Raw genomic sequence first — 17,345 nt, forward strand, 5'->3', positions numbered from 1 at the left:
TGAACCACCATGAAATGTTCTATGAGCAGGGCCTGGCTGTAAACAAGTTCTTGAGCTTAGTCCAGCTACCCTGGGTAAACATGGTAACTTTACTTTACTTACTTTGCCACCTTTTATGAGTGTGCGATCAGCGGTCTGGATCACAGTCTGGTGGTGGTTCTGTTCTGTAAGAAAAAGACAATGACGTGCCGTGAGGGGCTGCCCAGTGTGCCCTGCGATGATGTCCACATGGACCTGCGGCTAATGTTCAGGGCACAGTCACAGGTAATCACTGCTCCATTTAATGTGAGTGTAACTCTCTCAAATTAAGTGTGGATTTTGTTACAAGATAAGGACAAATTGTGCAGGACTGATATCAGATATTTGAGTAACTTTAGGTATGTACTATGTAGTCTTGGGAACTAACAGCTTCTGAGCCATAGGTCAGAAAGTACACCTAGTACACCACCATGGACAAAACACTAGTATGTGACAGGGATTCACCCCCACGTAATCCAAACCATGCACCTAGATAAAGGTGCATCCCAATCCCAATCTCAGGGCAAAATCTCTAATCACACTCAGCTGGTGTATGCATGCGTGCGTGCGTGCGTGCATGTGTCTCTACGTGTGTGTGTGCGTGCCTGCGTGCACCAGCGTGTGTCTCTAGCATTAAATGTTGACATTATTTTGCTTCCAAGCACAAGAACAGATGCCATGGTACCACAGCACCTCAAAGGCCCTATATATAAACAAGGCTCCAAACATCCCAACAAACTGTTCAGGCTATACTACTTGGCCTTACTCCCAGTCCCAGAACCCACCTCACACCTGCTCATTTTGCTCAGGTTGGAATGGCTTACGGTTGACGACAGAGTACAGCAACTTTCAATGGGCCTGGTCTACAAGATTCGCTACACCACTATGCATGCACCTGTCAAAACTCAAAATGCTTCCTGAATGTCAACAAAGTCCACGAACACAACAACACCAGAGGGAGTTCCACAAACCATGTTCAACCCAGATTCGGCTCAAACAAGGAGTTAAATTAATTTTGCTCCTATGCCACCAAAATGTGGAATGCCTTACCAACAGCCATTAAGAAATGTGAATCCCTAGACTAAACCACTCCCAAAGAGCACTTACGGTCGGCTGCAACTCAAAACTGGCTGCTGTAAAAAAGTCCCCCTCGCTCTTTTTGAAGGTCCTATGTCCATCTTTGAGGGTTTGTGTAAACACAACCTGTAGTGGCTCTGTCAGCTTTCAAACAAACAGACAAAACTCACTGATGCACCCAGACTTGGGCTGTACGCAGGCAAGAAGAAACCATTGTCCACCAGTTGAATAATTTTTTGTTTGCATATTTACTTCGGCATTAATGTGCATTACAGAACAAACAGCTTCTCTCTGTGGCATTCTCCTGGCTGGCCTGGTAAAAGCCGTATTTTCACCCAGGTGCATAACCATTCCCAATTACCCCAGCCTTGATATGCTCTGTCAATTAGGCCTGGGGAGGCGTGCCCTTGGTGTCAATCAGCCAATAGGTGTGTAAACAAACATTGAAGACAAAAGTGAGGATGCAAATTGTGATTGGCCAGAATGAGATGAGTATGAGTATGATGATGAGAGGTGAGAGCGCCCCTCACTTCACGCGGGTGTGAGTTTTTTCTATACTGTACACGTTCTTTTTTCGAACAGTGTATATGATGATGTATTTTTTTGCATAGAACTGTATGTCTTTAAATGTTTCATGAATTGAAAATGCTAAAAATCTTATTTTGTATTGACATGAACTGTACCCATTCTAGGCCCACAAACTGCTTTTTGAAAAGAATCCAATCAATCAATCAATCAATCAATCAATCAATCAATCAAGCAATCAATCAATCAATCAATGGGAGAAGTTTACAAAGGCAAGTTCCTTCCTGTTTTTCCTCCTCTGTCAGCTCCATTGGTTTACTCAGTAATCTGGCTCCCCCTACCTCTCAGATCTTCTCCCCTCCCGACCTTTTATTAAAGGTGACAGGTCCAGTGATGGAGCCAACCTTTTAACCTTTTTGAGGTCCCCCAGGTTTCTCTGATGCTGCATTGCTGCCCCCTCCCGACGGAATCATACACTCCCCCCACCAACCATATAAAAAATAGCACCTCTCTCGATCCTTCACTTTAAAACCTCACTGAAAAGTGAAAACCTTTAAAACAGCTCCTGTCTTTTTTATTGTTTTTTTTTCTTAATAAAGTTCGTTCCTTCTTTTTCTTTACGTCAAGCGACTTCTTTGGGTACTTAGCACCATATAAATCTGAGCTATTATTAATATTATCAATACTACAACTACAACAACTACAACAACTATTGTTATTATTGCAGACTAGTTGTTTGCTCTGATTATTACAGCCGCCCCTTTAGCAGACAAGAGGTTGGGCTATCTTGGTAAATTATTAAATTATAAGTATCTTTGGTACGAAAAAAAGATCTACAAGCTGTCAACGCGTCACGGACTCACGGTAGCTTGTAGGTCTGTTTTTTTAGCCACGCTTGCGCAATGGAGCGTAGGCCAGAGCAATAGATTTCAGATATGTGTTGTGCAAAATGCATAGTAGTTTTATTATTATATTATGGCAATATGACACGACGTGAGCCAAACAAAACCACATTGGATAGTCAGTTCCAAAGGTGGTTTTTTTCTCTTCACAAAACATAAAATGGAGTATAGATTCATTCAACATTAAAACCTATGCTGATCAGACGTAATCTACAGATTGACGATGTAGTCGACTCGACTGCAGTGGGCCACTGTAGTGAGCACGCACGCACACGTCCACACGCAGCTGTGATGGTTTTAATAACTAATAATAACGTTAGATAATTTAAGATAGAATAAATCAAAATGACAGATTACGCCGAAGAGCAGAGAAATGAGCTGGAGGCTATAGAGTCTATCTATGAAGATTCTTTTACAGGTAAAGACTTCTTTGACAAGTTGGATGGGCTAGCAAGCTAGTAGGCTAACCTTAGCAGACATTATTTTAAGCAAATTAGTTTATTGCTGTCCCAACATTGTGTGTGTGTGTGTGTGTGTGTGTGTGTGTGTGTGTGTGTGTGTGTGTGTGTGTGTGTGTGTGTGTTCGTGTTCTAATGGGGTTGTATGTATTCCAGTGCTTGGGTAGACATACAGCACCAAACCAGCTGACAGTATACTATATAAGGACATGTTAATATTGTGTGAACCTATAGTGAAATGTGTATTACGCAGGTAATATGCTTGTATGCCACATTTGTTTTCACAGTGCTATCAGAGAAGCCCACCAGCTTTACCGTCACTGTAATCTCGGATGTAGGGGAAGACCATGAAAGTAAGTAATTTGATCAATTGCAGAACTTTACCTGACGAATGTGCTATCTTGACTGACTTTTAAGCAAGTATTCAAACAGTTTTTCAAACCCAATCTGTTTTCTCTGCCCAGTGGTGGAGGCAACCTTAAAATTCACCTATGTAGAGAAATACCCAGATGAGGCTCCACTGTGGGAGATCGACTCACAGGAGAATCTGGAGGATTCTGATCTGGAGGACATTCTCACATTCCTACAGCAACAGGTAGGCCTATGTCTGTTTCCATCTCCATCTGTCTCCCCCTCCTAGTTTATTCCCTCATCCCGTCTGCTGTTCCTTTACAGAAATCTCAGTGTGGAAGCTGTAGACAATTTATACTTTATCTCCTTTAGGCAGAGGAAAACCTGGGCATGGTGATGATTTTCACCCTAGTGTCAGCGGTTCAGGAGAAACTGAATGAAATTGTTGATCAGAAGAAAAACAGACGGGAGGCAGAGACGGAGCGGAAAGAAAGGGAGGCAGAGGAAGCGGAAAAGGTACATGTGCAAGGAAAGAGAAATGTACTTAAACCCTCTAGACTAGACTTAATAAAGTGGACACTAGTTGTGCGAGGGGTTTTTCCTACCCGATTACGCACCAGTGAGGGGAGGGAGTGGCTAGCCCACACTGTGCCCGCCGCAGTCAGCACCAGAGACGAAATGTTTTTATAATCGTCATGGGGGCGCCCACCCGCCCCCGGGCCCAGACAAAAGAGGTGTTAACGTGCGTTCAGACTTGGATGGTTAGAGCTGCGCGATTACATACAAAGTCAATGCAAAGACGAGAATTGTGTGAACGGGCGCGTACCTTTTTACCATCTACACCAAATCTCTTCATCAAAAATATCAGATCTACAAGCTCTGCTCACAGGGTGTCGCAAGCTGCAACGCAATGATGTTGTGAGCTTGCAGATCAGCTATTTTTGGCTAATGTTCCCCCAAGAATATGGATGTTGGCGTTGGTTCAAGTGGTTATGTTATCATCCTGTTGGGTTGCGCATTCAACTGGATACCTGTGCTTTTTGTCTTGAGTTCAATAAACCAGTCAAATATTTACCTCTCAAACTTTTTTTAGGTGGCTTTCCAAGGCACAGTGGTCACAATTGAAAACTTCCTGGCATGGAAAACAAAGTTTGAGTGTGAGATGTTTGAGTTGAAGAGGAAAAAACAGAAAGAGGAGGAAGCAAAACAAAACAAACTCACTGGTAAACACCCCAACCATGGGTTTGATACTCGTCTCTATACCTCTGTCATAAACTACAAGTTAGTCATGTGAACTCAACTTGTAAGCTCAACATTTATTTTATATTTATTTTTCTACAGGGAAACAACTCTTTGAAACAGACCACAACCTTGACACATCTGATATTCAGTTCCTTGAAGATAGTAAGATTTATGTGTGTGTTTGTGTGTGTGTGTGTGTGAGAGATAGTGTGCTTTAATAATTCTAAAGTGTCATGTATGTGGCTTGTGCCATACATACATTTTCCATCTGTACATTGAAGACATTTTAAGTAACATGGCTGGAAAGCAAAAGCAGGCTAGCACATGCATAGAACATTTTGTACTCAAGCCCTGATTATTGTCATAAAGTTGTGCTTTACTGCTTTCCACTGTGCCCCAGCTGGAAACAACGTTGAAGTGGATGAGTCGCTTTTCCAGGACATCGATGATCTGGACTTGGATGAGGATGACCCCGACTTTGACCCGTTAGCGATGGGTAGCGATGAGGACTAAACGAGACAGAGCAGAGAATTGCTGTATTCTGACAGGACATAACCTGCTAATCTGTGTCAGACTGATCGCATCAAAAAAAAGGATAAAATGCCTCCATTTATTTTTCTTAGGATGGACTTTAAACAATGGTGAGCTGTGATTATTCACAAAGTTAGTCTAAGGGAATTTATATACCCTTGGTGGTTAATTTCTACGCTGAAGCAATTAAACCCAACAGATTTATGTTCAACTTGGCTTTGTTGTTGATTTCACATGGTGTTCATGACATGACTCAGTGAGTCATCCTTAGAAGTCCTACAGAGGGAAGAAATTAATGTCTAATCAACATCACACCACTATATCCACTCTGGATAGTCAAGTGTGCAGCTATAGGCTACCTACTGACTTCTTATAAGCCTTTTTATTTCACGGCAGTTCTTTAGGCTAAACTAAGGTGGTGGTGGTGGTGGGGGGGGGGGGGCCTTGGATCCTAAATTTGAATTAAACCACAAATGAGTCACGCTGGGCAAGACCTACGCAGTGCATTGCTGAAATTTGGCAAAAGTTGTGGGATTTTGGCAGAAGTACCGCTCAAGGAAATTACACTTTACATTCTCCGTGAATGAAACGAGTGTTGTGATTGGTCAAATATCGTATCCGGGGGATCTGATGGATGTTCCGGACACTTCCAAATATGCTGTCTCACTCGGCCTTATATTGTGACCAGGCTATTCTCTTCGCAGATGAGTAAGGCTGGGACCGAGGCTACAAATGAGTAGTTAGTTTAGTGGTAAAGCCAAAGGACCACTTTTCAATCTTCATATAATTGGTCCTCACTAATGTTCATAATAAAATGCCACAATTTTTTCTAATCGGTCTGTCTCATTAGAGGGCTGTGTGCAGTCCAGTGATATCGTTAGGCAGATTTCTTTTTGAAAAATGATATAGATTTTTATTATTGTGGCTTCCATTATCTCATTGCAACTTTTCAGGAATAGAAAGCCTGATGTCACTGGTGGATGGGTTTCTGAACTACCCACAGCCTTCCCATGAGACACAGTAGAAATAAATGTGTGGAATATTATCATGAACATTAGTGAGAACCAATTATATGAACGTAGGTTGAAAAGTGGTCCTTTAATAAATGTTGCATGGCATAGACACAGAAAAATGCTTATTTACCTAAAACAAGGTTTAACATTTATTTTAAAAATGATTTGCTCAAGATAAATAAAATAAAAGCTGTAAAAATGACAAATATACATATTGCCCTCAGCATCAGCCTGATGACATCACACAATGTAATTGATATCCCAGATAAAGGTAATAGGAACTTCCTCCATCTTCTCTTGGAAGACCTTATCAAATCGCTCATTTTGGGCAACACTGAAATGGTTTTTCCAATCACCAATGGTTCCTGGTGTTTGATTAGAGATAGAAGGGATAAAGAAAAATCAACTTTAACTCAAACAACGGTCAACGCCATGTCCAAAACCAATATTAATTAAGCATAGCTGTGTTGGGCAGTTTAGTCAGGGGATATTAAAATAAATCTGAGAATAAATTCCTTACCAATACATTTCTTCAATTGTAAAGGGTGTCTAGTAACACAATGAAATTCAGTTTCCCTTCCCAAGGGGATGTGGGACAGCTGCTGAAAATTGGGGTACGATTAACCTATATGCAGGCAACATTTTGAAAATGTAATCCTGCTTTAAGTAGCATGTGAGGGGTCAAACTAGGGGTTTTTCATGATTCTGAATCCCTATAGTTTGAACCCTCACACGCTACTTAAAGCAGAACTAAAAATGGTATATTTTGCCTACATATAGGTTTGTGATGGTACCCCAACGTTCAGCAGCTGTCACAGATCCCCCCCCCTTAGGGAAACTGAATGTCAGTCTTTGTGCAATGTTTTAGTGTTACTAGACACCTTTACAAGAAATGTATTGGAAATGACTTTATTCAGAGATTGGACATTTTTCTGATAATATATTCTTTGACTATTTGTTCAGATTAATGAAGTGAAGTAAATTAAGCCACCAAATTAAAGGATGAAGGTCACCTTTCCTCATGAACGATCCTTGGTTATGGTTGAGCAATTCTTCTGACACAAACTCATAGTTGGCCTGTGGGATGAGCCTCATGTTCCTGAACGTGCTGTGCTTAACCACGTTGGCCAGCTGCTCTTCAGTTAACTCCTTATCCATGAACATGCACATCCTCTTCACTGCTGACTCCAAGTCCTGGGTGAAAACACATGGGCAAACACACACAATCAAGTCCCTTTCTTGTACAAAACGATACAGTATAATAGTATATAATACAGTATAAATATAATTTCTCCTTATGCACAGCATATAATAGAAATGTACAGATTGCGATTACTGAGTCCCTACTTGAATCATTTCTTCGTAAGCGATGAAGAGGATGTTGATATCATCTTTGTGTGAGTACCAAGTCTTTATGTGCTCAAACCAGCAGTTCCCATAGACTGCAATAAACAAAGTAAAATGCCATCATCGCATGATATTCCATAATCATAATGAGCTGCAGTGCAAGGACAACACTGTACTTGTGCTTACTCTCTCCTTTCATGAATTTTTCAAAGAAGCAGTTGAAGTCCTTTGGTGTCTCCAGCATGGCTGCAAATTTGTGGAAGTGGAAATAGGACACAAGAACATCCTTGGGGTTTCTTATTACGTAGATCACCTTCGAGAAGCAGAGTTTGGATTTATTGATAATTTACTCGCAACACTTTGAAACTGACAGAATTGAAACGAACACTTCGGTAATATTTTTTCACCCATAACATATCAGTCCTTTTTTTATGCAACCATGACAACTATTTTAGCAAGTTAAGTTCCAGCAAGCAAGAGAAAGTATTTTCAAATCTGCTCATCAGCAGGTACATTTGTGAGCTACAGCCTGCCTCCTCTGACACAGTGTGAGCGTGATATACTATAGTGAGCTATTAGTTAAGATATGGAGATGAGCCTGAAAAAAAGTAATTTTATCCATTTCGAACCCGGCGGCCCCATTATGAGCAATAGCAGCTCTACAAGCTCACAACGCATCGCAATGGGACGCGTTGTGAGTACTGTAGATCGGCTATTTTCGTTTGACACTGTCTTGTGACAAAGTTTAAAATAGGGCTTAAGTGGTCAACTGACTTGGCTTTACTTTAACTGCATTTCAAACAGCGTGCATGGATATAATCTAGCAATGAACTGACCTTGCCTTTCCTCTGGTTAAGAGCAAGCGGCATGAACTTGTACTGTAGATGGGAGACCCGTAGCCTAGGGGGAGGAGCTGCGATGAATTCCTTCCCCGCGCCACTGAGCTCGATCCAGGGGACCAGCTCAGAGTTTGGCTTAGTACTGATGATAGTGATGTCACCCTTGGCCTCTATGAGGAGGAGAATCTGCTGCATCCAGATAGTTCCTGTCAATTAGAGCATTGGTTCTCAAACATTTTCAATTGCCAAACAATTTTAATATCATAGTAAAGTAAGATATTCTGTTATGTCATTTAAAAAGTTAAACTTTGAGATTAAAAATTAAAGTAAAATATTTAAAGAAATTTGAATATTAAAACAAATTTATAATACTGAAGAAGCACTCAATGCTTGGTTGGGGCCCAGGCCCTTTTGAACAAATGACTGCCATCCATGCGGTGTGGCATGGAGTCAATCCGCCTGTGACACTGTTGAGGTGTTACAGGTTGCTTGTTTGAAAGTGGCCCACAGCTTGTTTGTTGGGTTTTTTAGTGTCTCATCTTAATCTTGACAATACCCCATTTTCTCTATACTGGGTTCAGGTTAGGCAAATTGGCTGGCCATTCAATCAGAGTAATACTATGGTCAACAAACCAGTTAGCAGATTTGGCACTGTGGGCAGGCGCCAAATCCTGTAGAAAAAGGAAATCAGAATCTCCATAAAGAAGACAGAAGCAAGTGTCTGATGTATCCTGGTAGATGGCTGTGTTGACTCTATATTTGGTTATTCCCATTTCAGATGAAAGTCAATTTAGCATTTAATTTGGAGGTCCCAAGGTCTGGAGGAAGAGTGAAGAGGGAAGTTCACCGGGATGTCTGGATGAGTCATTATTATTAGGAAGTTATTAGTCAATGGACCATTGGTTGAGATTTGAGACACAGTGGGATGTTGAATACACATGGGGTGCATAGCAAGTGTTACAAAAGCACTAATCTTAGCCCAAATCCCCACCCAACACAACAGTGGTCCCCAGGTTGATTCTAAGTCAGGGTGGCGGTCCCTCATTCACAATCAGTTGAAAACCACTGGCTTATTTTATTGACATGATAAACCCATTATTGGCAAAAAGTTCAAAGGTAATAACTCTAATTAACTTTTCACTTTTTGGGGGCCCCTAAGCTTGAGCGACAGCAACATGGTCACGCGAAGGCTGAAGCTCAGGGGGCCCCCTAGCTCAGAGGCCCCTGGGCCTGGGCCCAACAGGCCCGTTGGATAATCCTCCCCTGATGACCGACCATGCAAGCGGATAGGCCTAGGATCCAATGCAGGGTGGTGTTAACTTACCTACAACGAAGAAAAACAAGGCTTGCTGCATTCCTATCCATGTGAAGATTTGCCATTTTTAGCACATCACCACCAACTGTACTAACCACACTGACAATTGCACCCACAATATATTACTCATAGTGATTCAAAATATCACTGGCAGGCAAACAATAACAACGTGCCTAGTAGCTACCTGACTTTGGATATGTGACAACAAATACATCCGAGTCTTGTATCTTCCAGCTCTGGATCTCGTCCACTTCTTCTGGATTGTGGATATTGCTGATCAAGTAGAAATCTCTGTGTGGTACCAGCCTATAATTGTCACTCTGAATGTCAGTGGAATCCAAGGTAACTAATAGAATAGAAAACAAAATTATTGTGTTTATGCATCCTCAATCCAGCAGGATTTAGTATTGTTAAATTAGTTTACATGTTGTTTTACTAATTGAACCAAAGAAGGCCATATACAGTAGGCCTACATGCTTCATTATGATAATTATTGTGGTGTTGATTTAAAACTAGATAAAGTGCCCCTCAGGGCACAGGTTGTGGCCTCCTGGTGACGCTATAATAGGCCAATGTGAAAAGGGTGCCATTTCTTCTTACGCCTTGGATGGCAATTGGATGATTTGAGGCATTTTGTTCCAAAAATGTGTTTAGCAAAAATCCACATATATCCGCTATAACAGGCCAATGTGAAAAGGGTGGGATATATTCCTACTAGCCTAGTAGGAAAGTCTGTGAAAGATTTCACGTAAATTGCACGCTGCGTTCATGATTTGAGGCTTTTTGTTCAAAACGGGCCAATCCTGCAAACCAAAAATGTTAGCCAATTAGGATGGAATAATATGAAATATCGGACAGATCCGTCTTGAACACATGAATATAAAGATAGTGTGTAACCATTTGCGGGACAGAATCTGGAGGAGTAATATAAAAAAATGTCGGCCTCCTGGTGGCGCTATAACAGGCCGTTCTGGAAAATTTGGGGCAGCGGTTCATCGTTGGCATCCAGGGAGTGTTCGTGCAAATTTGGTATGGTTACAGTGCCGGAGATTAGCTGCAGGCAACAGACGGACGGACGGACACACGAGCACTGCGGCACACACACACACACACACACACACACACACACACACACACACACACACACACACACACACGTGACACTTTGATGACACTTTCTAACCAGTCACCTCTACTAAATGTGTGTATTCTATTAGTTTATGTATGGGGATTTTGGTTCCATTTGTAGGATACTGTATACTCCAGTTAAGCACAGAGCATTTTACTGTGTAGGCCTAATAGATAAATCATCAATTAAGCACTAATTAAGCACATTAACGGGGTGATGCAGGCTATTCCCCTGGGCTGGGGCATTCTCCTCCTTACACCAAATCTCTTGAAAATGATGCTCAAAAGCTTTGTGGGCCTGAATATGTTCACATGGTCCTATAGTTACTATAGTAGACCCAATAGTGGGTTCATGTGTTCAGCCGGGCTATAATGATTGCAATAATGCAAATGAGCTTCGTTCATGAACAGCTCGTATTTTGTTGACCGCTCTGCTTTGTGTTGACAACACTGGTCACCTCCTCCGACGCCAAGTTATATTAGTCGCTCGCGCTCTGGGAAAAGTTCGTTGAAATATATAAAATATAGCCCCATTAATGGCGAATATTGAACAAATAGATCAGGCTATATTAATTTCCATATCTAGCTGGCTGCACGCATAGTAATTAAGCGCTATACAAATGATAATTTATGTGGACTTTGCTATTATGTCATATGGTTATATAGTGCGCAAATTGCGCAATCTATAGCGCTGCCCACTATGAATGTTCAACTTTACAAAACTTTATATGTAGGTTATTGCCAATACCATACAAATAAAGTTGAATTGAACATTTCACCAAAATCATAAAGAAACACCCCAGGCTTAGGGCAGGCTATTTGTGTGCACTGCCATTTTACCACTATACTGTTAATTTAGTGTGCATTAAGCATAAAAGACAAAGCACACGTTATGGAAATGTTTTCGTAAATGACCAAAAACACAACGTTAAATATTATAACTTGTCTCTTACCTGCCATCTGCGCGCTCCTTCAACGAAGGTTTGAGTTGAGGGGCGACTCCAAAAAGGTCCCTGCTTTTTAGCCTTTTTGTATATTCTTTCACTGGGAAATCATTCCATATACTGTTGAAGATGTCTGCAGATAGCCTATGATACTGTACATACAACAATATAGCCCATATAGGCAGGCTACGATAAAGGTCCCTCCTTTCTCCGTCACTGCACACGCATGGCGCTTTTACGCAAACGCGTGCACAATGAAATGCATCAGTTGTTTACATTACATCAGCACCTTTTAAAATCCAAGGCTGATATAGCCAGACGACTAGATTAAAAACAAACAATGAGTAACGGTGAGACAGGCGCCTCGCTCTGAACGGTGTTGGGGTAACTTGGGTAATAGGCTATAGCACCCAGATGTAGCCTAAAGATTTAGAGACTCGTAGAGGTATTTTTCGATTCTGACGTCTGCTCTCTCGAAAAATACCTCTGCGAGTCTAAATCTTAGGCTAACCCAGGTGCACTGATAATATTCAGTGACTAATTAGTCAGCACTTTAGACTGCTGATTTGTTCAGTTACTCACACCTGCCTGAGCCAAATTAATTAGTCTACACAGAGACACCTGTTCGTGTTGTCTAAAGTGCATTTATATTAGTCGTGTCAGAGGATATTAATAAAATCTGCGAATACATTTCTTACCAGGAAATTTCTTCTCCTATTAACAGTGATGCGTTGAAAAAAAAGGCTACAATTATGCAGCAGCACCAACAACAAATACAATTATGTTTATGCATTATGTCTTCTGCATAATTACCTTGCATTTCTATTAACTATTAAATTAATTAGAAAATGTATATATTTATAATAATCATGAAAAATTTATAGATTTAACATTTGTAAAATGTTGAAATATTGGTAGGCCCAATCTGGACTGGAGGGAGGGGCACAAAGTTCAATCTGGGTGGGCATTGCCCCCAATGCCCCCCTGTGGAGCCGCCACTGAAGCAGGGACCACCACCCTGATTAAGAATCAACCTGTTTACCCGGGCGGCTGGCGTAGCCGTCTGGGCACCTTGGCTGGCAATCCAGTCTGGCAGTGTGCCGCGGGTTCGACTCCCGATCGTGACGGCCTTTACCCCATCTCTCTCTCCCCATTTCCTGTCAGCCTACTGTATACCTATCCCTCTATAAAAAATAAAATAAAGGCGAAAGCCACAAAAAATATATCTTTAAGAATCAACCTGTTTAGGGATCACTGTTCGACTGTGTTGCAGTGGATACGTGGACTAAAATTACAGTAGTTAAAGCTCAAATTCCCTAAGATTTCAATCAATTTCCAATGTGTTCCATGCTGTGGGAGAAGGATATAAAGCCCCATTGTCCTGGGAGCATAAACAATAACTGAAACTGTATCTACCGGTAATCTAATCTAATAGTACATACTGTACTATTACACATGCTTTCTTTGGGTAAAAGTGCAATATAATTAAGTTTTTCAAAAGCAAAAGAACAGTTGAAATGGACACATTCCAGCCAGTGGCAAGCACATAATCTGGATCACAATGTCTTTGTCATCCACAAAAACATAAAACGTCGTGTTCTCAGGATGTGTTATGTAGCAGGGTATGACGTTTTCCAAGCCAATGGTTGTTTGGTTGTTGGCCAGTAGTGCCACACACAATGAATTAATGCGTTTCTCATCTGCAGCTAAAACCCAGATGTGAGAAGACAAGTGTTGAGGACAGACAATTGTCTTTTAGCCCAGAGGTTCCCAACCACTGGTACTAGTATCTGGTGGTACACAGAGGAGTCGCCCCAAAAAAGGAGAAAAAAAGACAAAAGTGGAATGAAATATTTGAAATATTTATACTACAGGTAGTTCTTCTGACCATGTAATTGGTTGAAATAGGCTATTCAGCCGTACTGAAATGAACAGGACAGCATACCTAGCCGACCGTTAATAGAATAGATAAAATGGTTGGGAACCAATGTTTTAGCCTACTCTTCTGTCTTCTCCCGCTCACATCATAATCACACCAACCATTTCACAGCCAGCCCCCCCCCCCCCACACACACACTTTAAAATGTTAAAACATAAATCATTTTATTGAATTAAAATATTACAAATAGCATGATGATAGCATAAAATAAAGATAGAATAAGAAAATTAAGACATTCCAGTTTCCAGCATTCCAGCATTCCAGTTTCAAGGAATCCTTTCAGCTACCAAGGTTCTCGAGTTCAAGATGCAAATCTTAAAAACAAACAAAACAGTAGACAAATATTGTTAATACCCACCCATATATTTCAGTTACCACCCAATCACTTACACTTTTTAATGACTTGCCTTAAAATGCTAATCATTTACAATTGACATGCCATTGGCCAGCATTTACTGAAATGAACCCAACCCCATGTGGGTTCAGAACATCTTTTTGTCAAGTCTGGAGATTCTAAAATAGCCTTCTTTTAAACAAATGTGATGTTTTTCTCACCCGTTTTTCCTCTGGTGACAATGTGCCCTTTGCTGCCACAACCTGGTATTGTTTGTGCTTCAGGTTGTTGGGAAACTTTCTGATGCGGCGAACGGCAGTGGCAGCGCCGTCTCTGCTGAGCAGCTTCCTGGCTTCTGCAGGCGAGCAGCCCGGGTCAAGGACCAGCAGACACAGACTCCCATTCCTCTTCTGTTCCACTCCTACAATGGTCCGGCTGTGCCCTGGTGAGCATGGAGTACATACAGTCCCCTACTATAGAACAAACATTAAAAATGCCATTGACAATGAACGGAGAATTTACGTCATATGTGTCTGAGCAAATCGTCATGTGTATGTCAGTGGGAACCCTTGGCCAATAAGGGACCACCATTCTTGATGATGATGTACAATGAGTCGATGATATACGATGATTAGAGTGCCCCTCACTTCACACGGGTGTGATTTTTAGCCATAGGAAATTAGGAACGACCATTACCTTGGTGCTGCAGGTACAGAGGTGGTTGGGAGGTCTGTATTAAGCGGGGGGGTAATCTGGTGCCCCTGCTAGCAGACATGGAAAAGTACTGCTTCACCCACTCAAAGAGCCTGGGATGGGTGTCTGCTGGGCCAGTGGGCTTGTGGAAGTCTATGATGGTGGCCCTGTGAACAACACGCATTATATTATTATACTGTATATTTCTGGACTGAGAAAAACCGAGCAGTGTGTTTATGCATGTCTTTTAGGTAAATTCTCACATAGCCCACATAGTCCCCCAGAGGTCTATTCTAGGCCCCCTTAACTTTGCCAAATCTCTCTGACTCCCAGGGAGGTGAGGACAGCGTAGCGAGTCTGACCTGACTCCCAGGGAGGTGAGGACAGCGTAGATCTCTGTGGCGCCGACCCAGGCTCGCGTTCCCTGCAGCCGCTGGTTGAAGTGGGATGCACCTTGTGGATCTAGGCCCACCCGCCACGCCCCCTCGATCAGACTCTGTACCTGAGGGATACTGGGAACAGCCTTTTCTGGAGAATGAGAAAACAAGAAAATGGGTTGGGATACACCATCTGCATGTCAGTTAGGTGAAGATAAATCATCTTGTTAGAGAGGCTGGCATCTTGGTTGGACAGTAGACAATGTTCCAGATTTCTTTGCCCTTCCAAATATCTATCTTAATACCTGGATGAGAAAAGGTGTCTCATTTTGTTTGTCTTGTGATGGGTTAGTTATAAGCCAATCAAGCCATTATACGTCAATCAGAAGACCACCTTTGGTGGATGCAAGATGTCTTTCTACAGTTTTGCCGACTGCTGATAGAGCGCTCACCTTTGGACCACAAGGTTATGCGTTCGATTACCTACCATAGCTCCCGGTACTTCCCACACATCTTCGTTACCCGAACTTATATATATATATATATATATACACCGTCATTTCCGGACTATAAGCCGCACCTTTTTACCCATGATTTGAACCCTGCGGCTTATACAACGGTGCGGCTTATCTATGGATTTTTACAGCCAACGCAGAGCCATCTAAGGCTCTGAGCTAACGAAACGGCCACTAGGGGGCCACCTGCGGCTTATAGTCCGGTGCAGCTTGTATACGTACATATTTGGGATTTTCCCTAAATTTGGCTGGTGCGGCTTATATTCAGGTGCGCCTTATAGTCCGGAAATTACGGTATATATATATATATATATATATATATATATATATATATATATATTTTTTTTTTTTATTTATATGTGTGCGCGCTTCTCGGTTATATTCGATTATCAAAAAGGAATCGATAGAATAATCTGTGAGGGAAAGAAATCGATAGTTGCAGCCTTAGCACTTACTGTAGCTACAGAACTCAAAATGTCAAGATCCAATTTTGAGCGCCACATTGTACAAGTGTTCATACCTGGCAGACAGTCAGCAAATGTCTCTATTCTGTGTAGAGAGGATAGAAGCATCTGGAAGTTGCGGTAACCACAGCCCCAGCCTTTGTCCCCCTCTGAGGAGCAGAAGTGGTCCGTCTCAGCACTCAGCCACACATGGACGCAGTCTCTGGCCTCCCTCTGGTAGAACTCAGATAAGGCACCAAGCATACCTACACAACACAGGGATTACACATAAGTGGGAAGAATAGATATCAGATAGATAGATAGATATCAGATAGATATTCTGTTAGGCGAACATTTGGCAAAAATGGTAGATCTATCAAACACATCGCAATGTGATGCATTGTGAGTTTGTAGATCTGTGGCAAAGAGATTTAGTGGAGGGAAATGCTAGCGGGTACGTCAGTCAACCTCTAAGTATATAGTGTTAGTAAAAAGAGGGAAAGAAGTGTGTGAACGAGAAACATTAAACTCATGTTTTATAGTGATGTGGCTCTTTTTGACAACATATTTCTAAGGTTCTGAATTCGTGGCCATACGCTACAGCTCGGTTTCAGATACCGCAAAGTACTCAGAACCTGAGTATTAACCTGAGCTAACATGCTGGAACAATCTGACCCCACATAGTGGAGGAGTTTAGGGATATTTTGCGCTAATTCGTCTAAAAGCGCCAGATTTTGCACAGATGTAGCCCAGGGCATGCTCTAAGGATTTAGCTAGGGCGCCCGAGCCGACAACCTTCAGGGTCACCACAGCGGGTAAATCCACATGGTCACCATTAACAACCTATATAAAGGTAAGGTTTTCTAAATTTCATTATGTTAAGTAGCATGTGACGTGTCAAACTAGGGGGTTTTCATGATTTTGAATCGATTCCAAGCATTAGTTTTGCATGAAAAAACACTCCTTGGGCTAAAAACGGCCATAGCCTTCATCACAAATGTGACGAGGTCATCACATTTGGGCAAGTGGCTATGGCCGAATTAGAGCATGCCCTAGTCTACATCTGTGCAGAATTTGGCGCTTTTAGGCAAATTAGCATGAAATCACCCTTATCTCTCCCTAAGCTCCTCCACTAACACACTGACCCTGGGTTCTGGTTCTGCCATCATCAACCCCGGTGGCCAAAGCCTCCATCATATCAGCTCTGCTGTTGTGGAAGTCGGCCGGGGCCATGAGTCCTCTGGACACAGCCTTCTCCATGGTCTGCTCCATCTGCCGGCGATAGCCCCCGCTGCCATCCAATCCATGCTGCTTCTGCACACACCATTAACTCATTTAGGTCCGACGTCGAAAT

The 17,345-nt window shown here is 42.0% G+C and overlaps 3 protein-coding genes across 4 annotated transcripts in view; 1 reads left to right on the forward strand and 2 right to left on the reverse strand.

The window, feature by feature from the left end:
* Positions 1-2,749: 2,749 nt before the first annotated feature.
* On the forward strand, positions 2,750-5,315 carry rwdd1 (RWD domain containing 1). The gene is made up of 7 exons (XM_080769263.1): positions 2,750-2,940; positions 3,268-3,333; positions 3,445-3,575; positions 3,704-3,847; positions 4,425-4,554; positions 4,673-4,735; positions 4,974-5,315. The coding sequence occupies exons 1-7, from the start codon at positions 2,868-2,870 to the stop codon at positions 5,084-5,086; spliced, it is 720 nt and encodes a 239-aa protein (XP_080625389.1). The 5' UTR covers positions 2,750-2,867; the 3' UTR covers positions 5,087-5,315.
* A 1,042-nt stretch (positions 5,316-6,357) lies between these two features.
* On the reverse strand, positions 6,358-11,706 carry LOC308317998 (amine sulfotransferase-like; the record flags this gene model as incomplete). The annotated part of the gene is made up of 7 exons (XM_080767346.1): positions 6,358-6,482; positions 7,131-7,311; positions 7,465-7,559; positions 7,651-7,777; positions 8,301-8,509; positions 9,803-9,964; positions 11,700-11,706. The coding sequence occupies 7 exons, from the start codon at positions 11,704-11,706 to the stop codon at positions 6,358-6,360; spliced, it is 906 nt and encodes a 301-aa protein (XP_080623472.1).
* Positions 11,707-13,782: 2,076 nt separating this feature from the next.
* zufsp (zinc finger containing ubiquitin peptidase 1) overlaps positions 13,783-17,345 on the reverse strand; it is an 11,148-nt gene continuing 7,585 nt past the window's right edge. For both annotated transcript variants that reach the window (XM_080767984.1, XM_080767983.1), the window contains 6 exons: positions 17,137-17,305; positions 16,069-16,257; positions 15,019-15,184; positions 14,660-14,823; positions 14,185-14,405; positions 13,783-13,943 (listed from right to left, as the gene is read on the reverse strand). In XM_080767984.1, the coding sequence (XP_080624110.1) occupies positions 13,896-13,943; positions 14,185-14,405; positions 14,660-14,823; positions 15,019-15,184; positions 16,069-16,257; positions 17,137-17,305 (957 nt within the window). In that variant the 3' untranslated portion in view covers positions 13,783-13,895. The remainder of the gene's footprint in view (positions 13,944-14,184; positions 14,406-14,659; positions 14,824-15,018; positions 15,185-16,068; positions 16,258-17,136; positions 17,306-17,345) is intronic.

The sequence above is a fragment of the Protomyctophum bolini genome, assembly GCF_963924005.1.
Source record: "Protomyctophum bolini genome assembly, chromosome: 7".
NCBI classification, from domain to species: domain Eukaryota; kingdom Metazoa; phylum Chordata; class Actinopteri; order Myctophiformes; family Myctophidae; genus Protomyctophum; species Protomyctophum bolini.

What these genes read in the sequence shown, in the direction of transcription:
- rwdd1 (XM_080769263.1), top strand. Translation starts at nt 2,868, where the DNA reads ATGACAGATTACGCCGAAGAGCAGAGAAATGAGCTGGAGGCTATAGAG. An exon ending in TGTAGGGGAAGACCATGAAA is followed by an intron (nt 3,334 to 3,444) that starts GTAAGTAATTTG and finishes TTCTCTGCCCAG; the next exon opens with TGGTGGAGGCAACCTTAAAA. An exon ending in AAAACAAAACAAACTCACTG is followed by an intron (nt 4,555 to 4,672) that starts GTAAACACCCCA and finishes ATTTTTCTACAG; the next exon opens with GGAAACAACTCTTTGAAACA.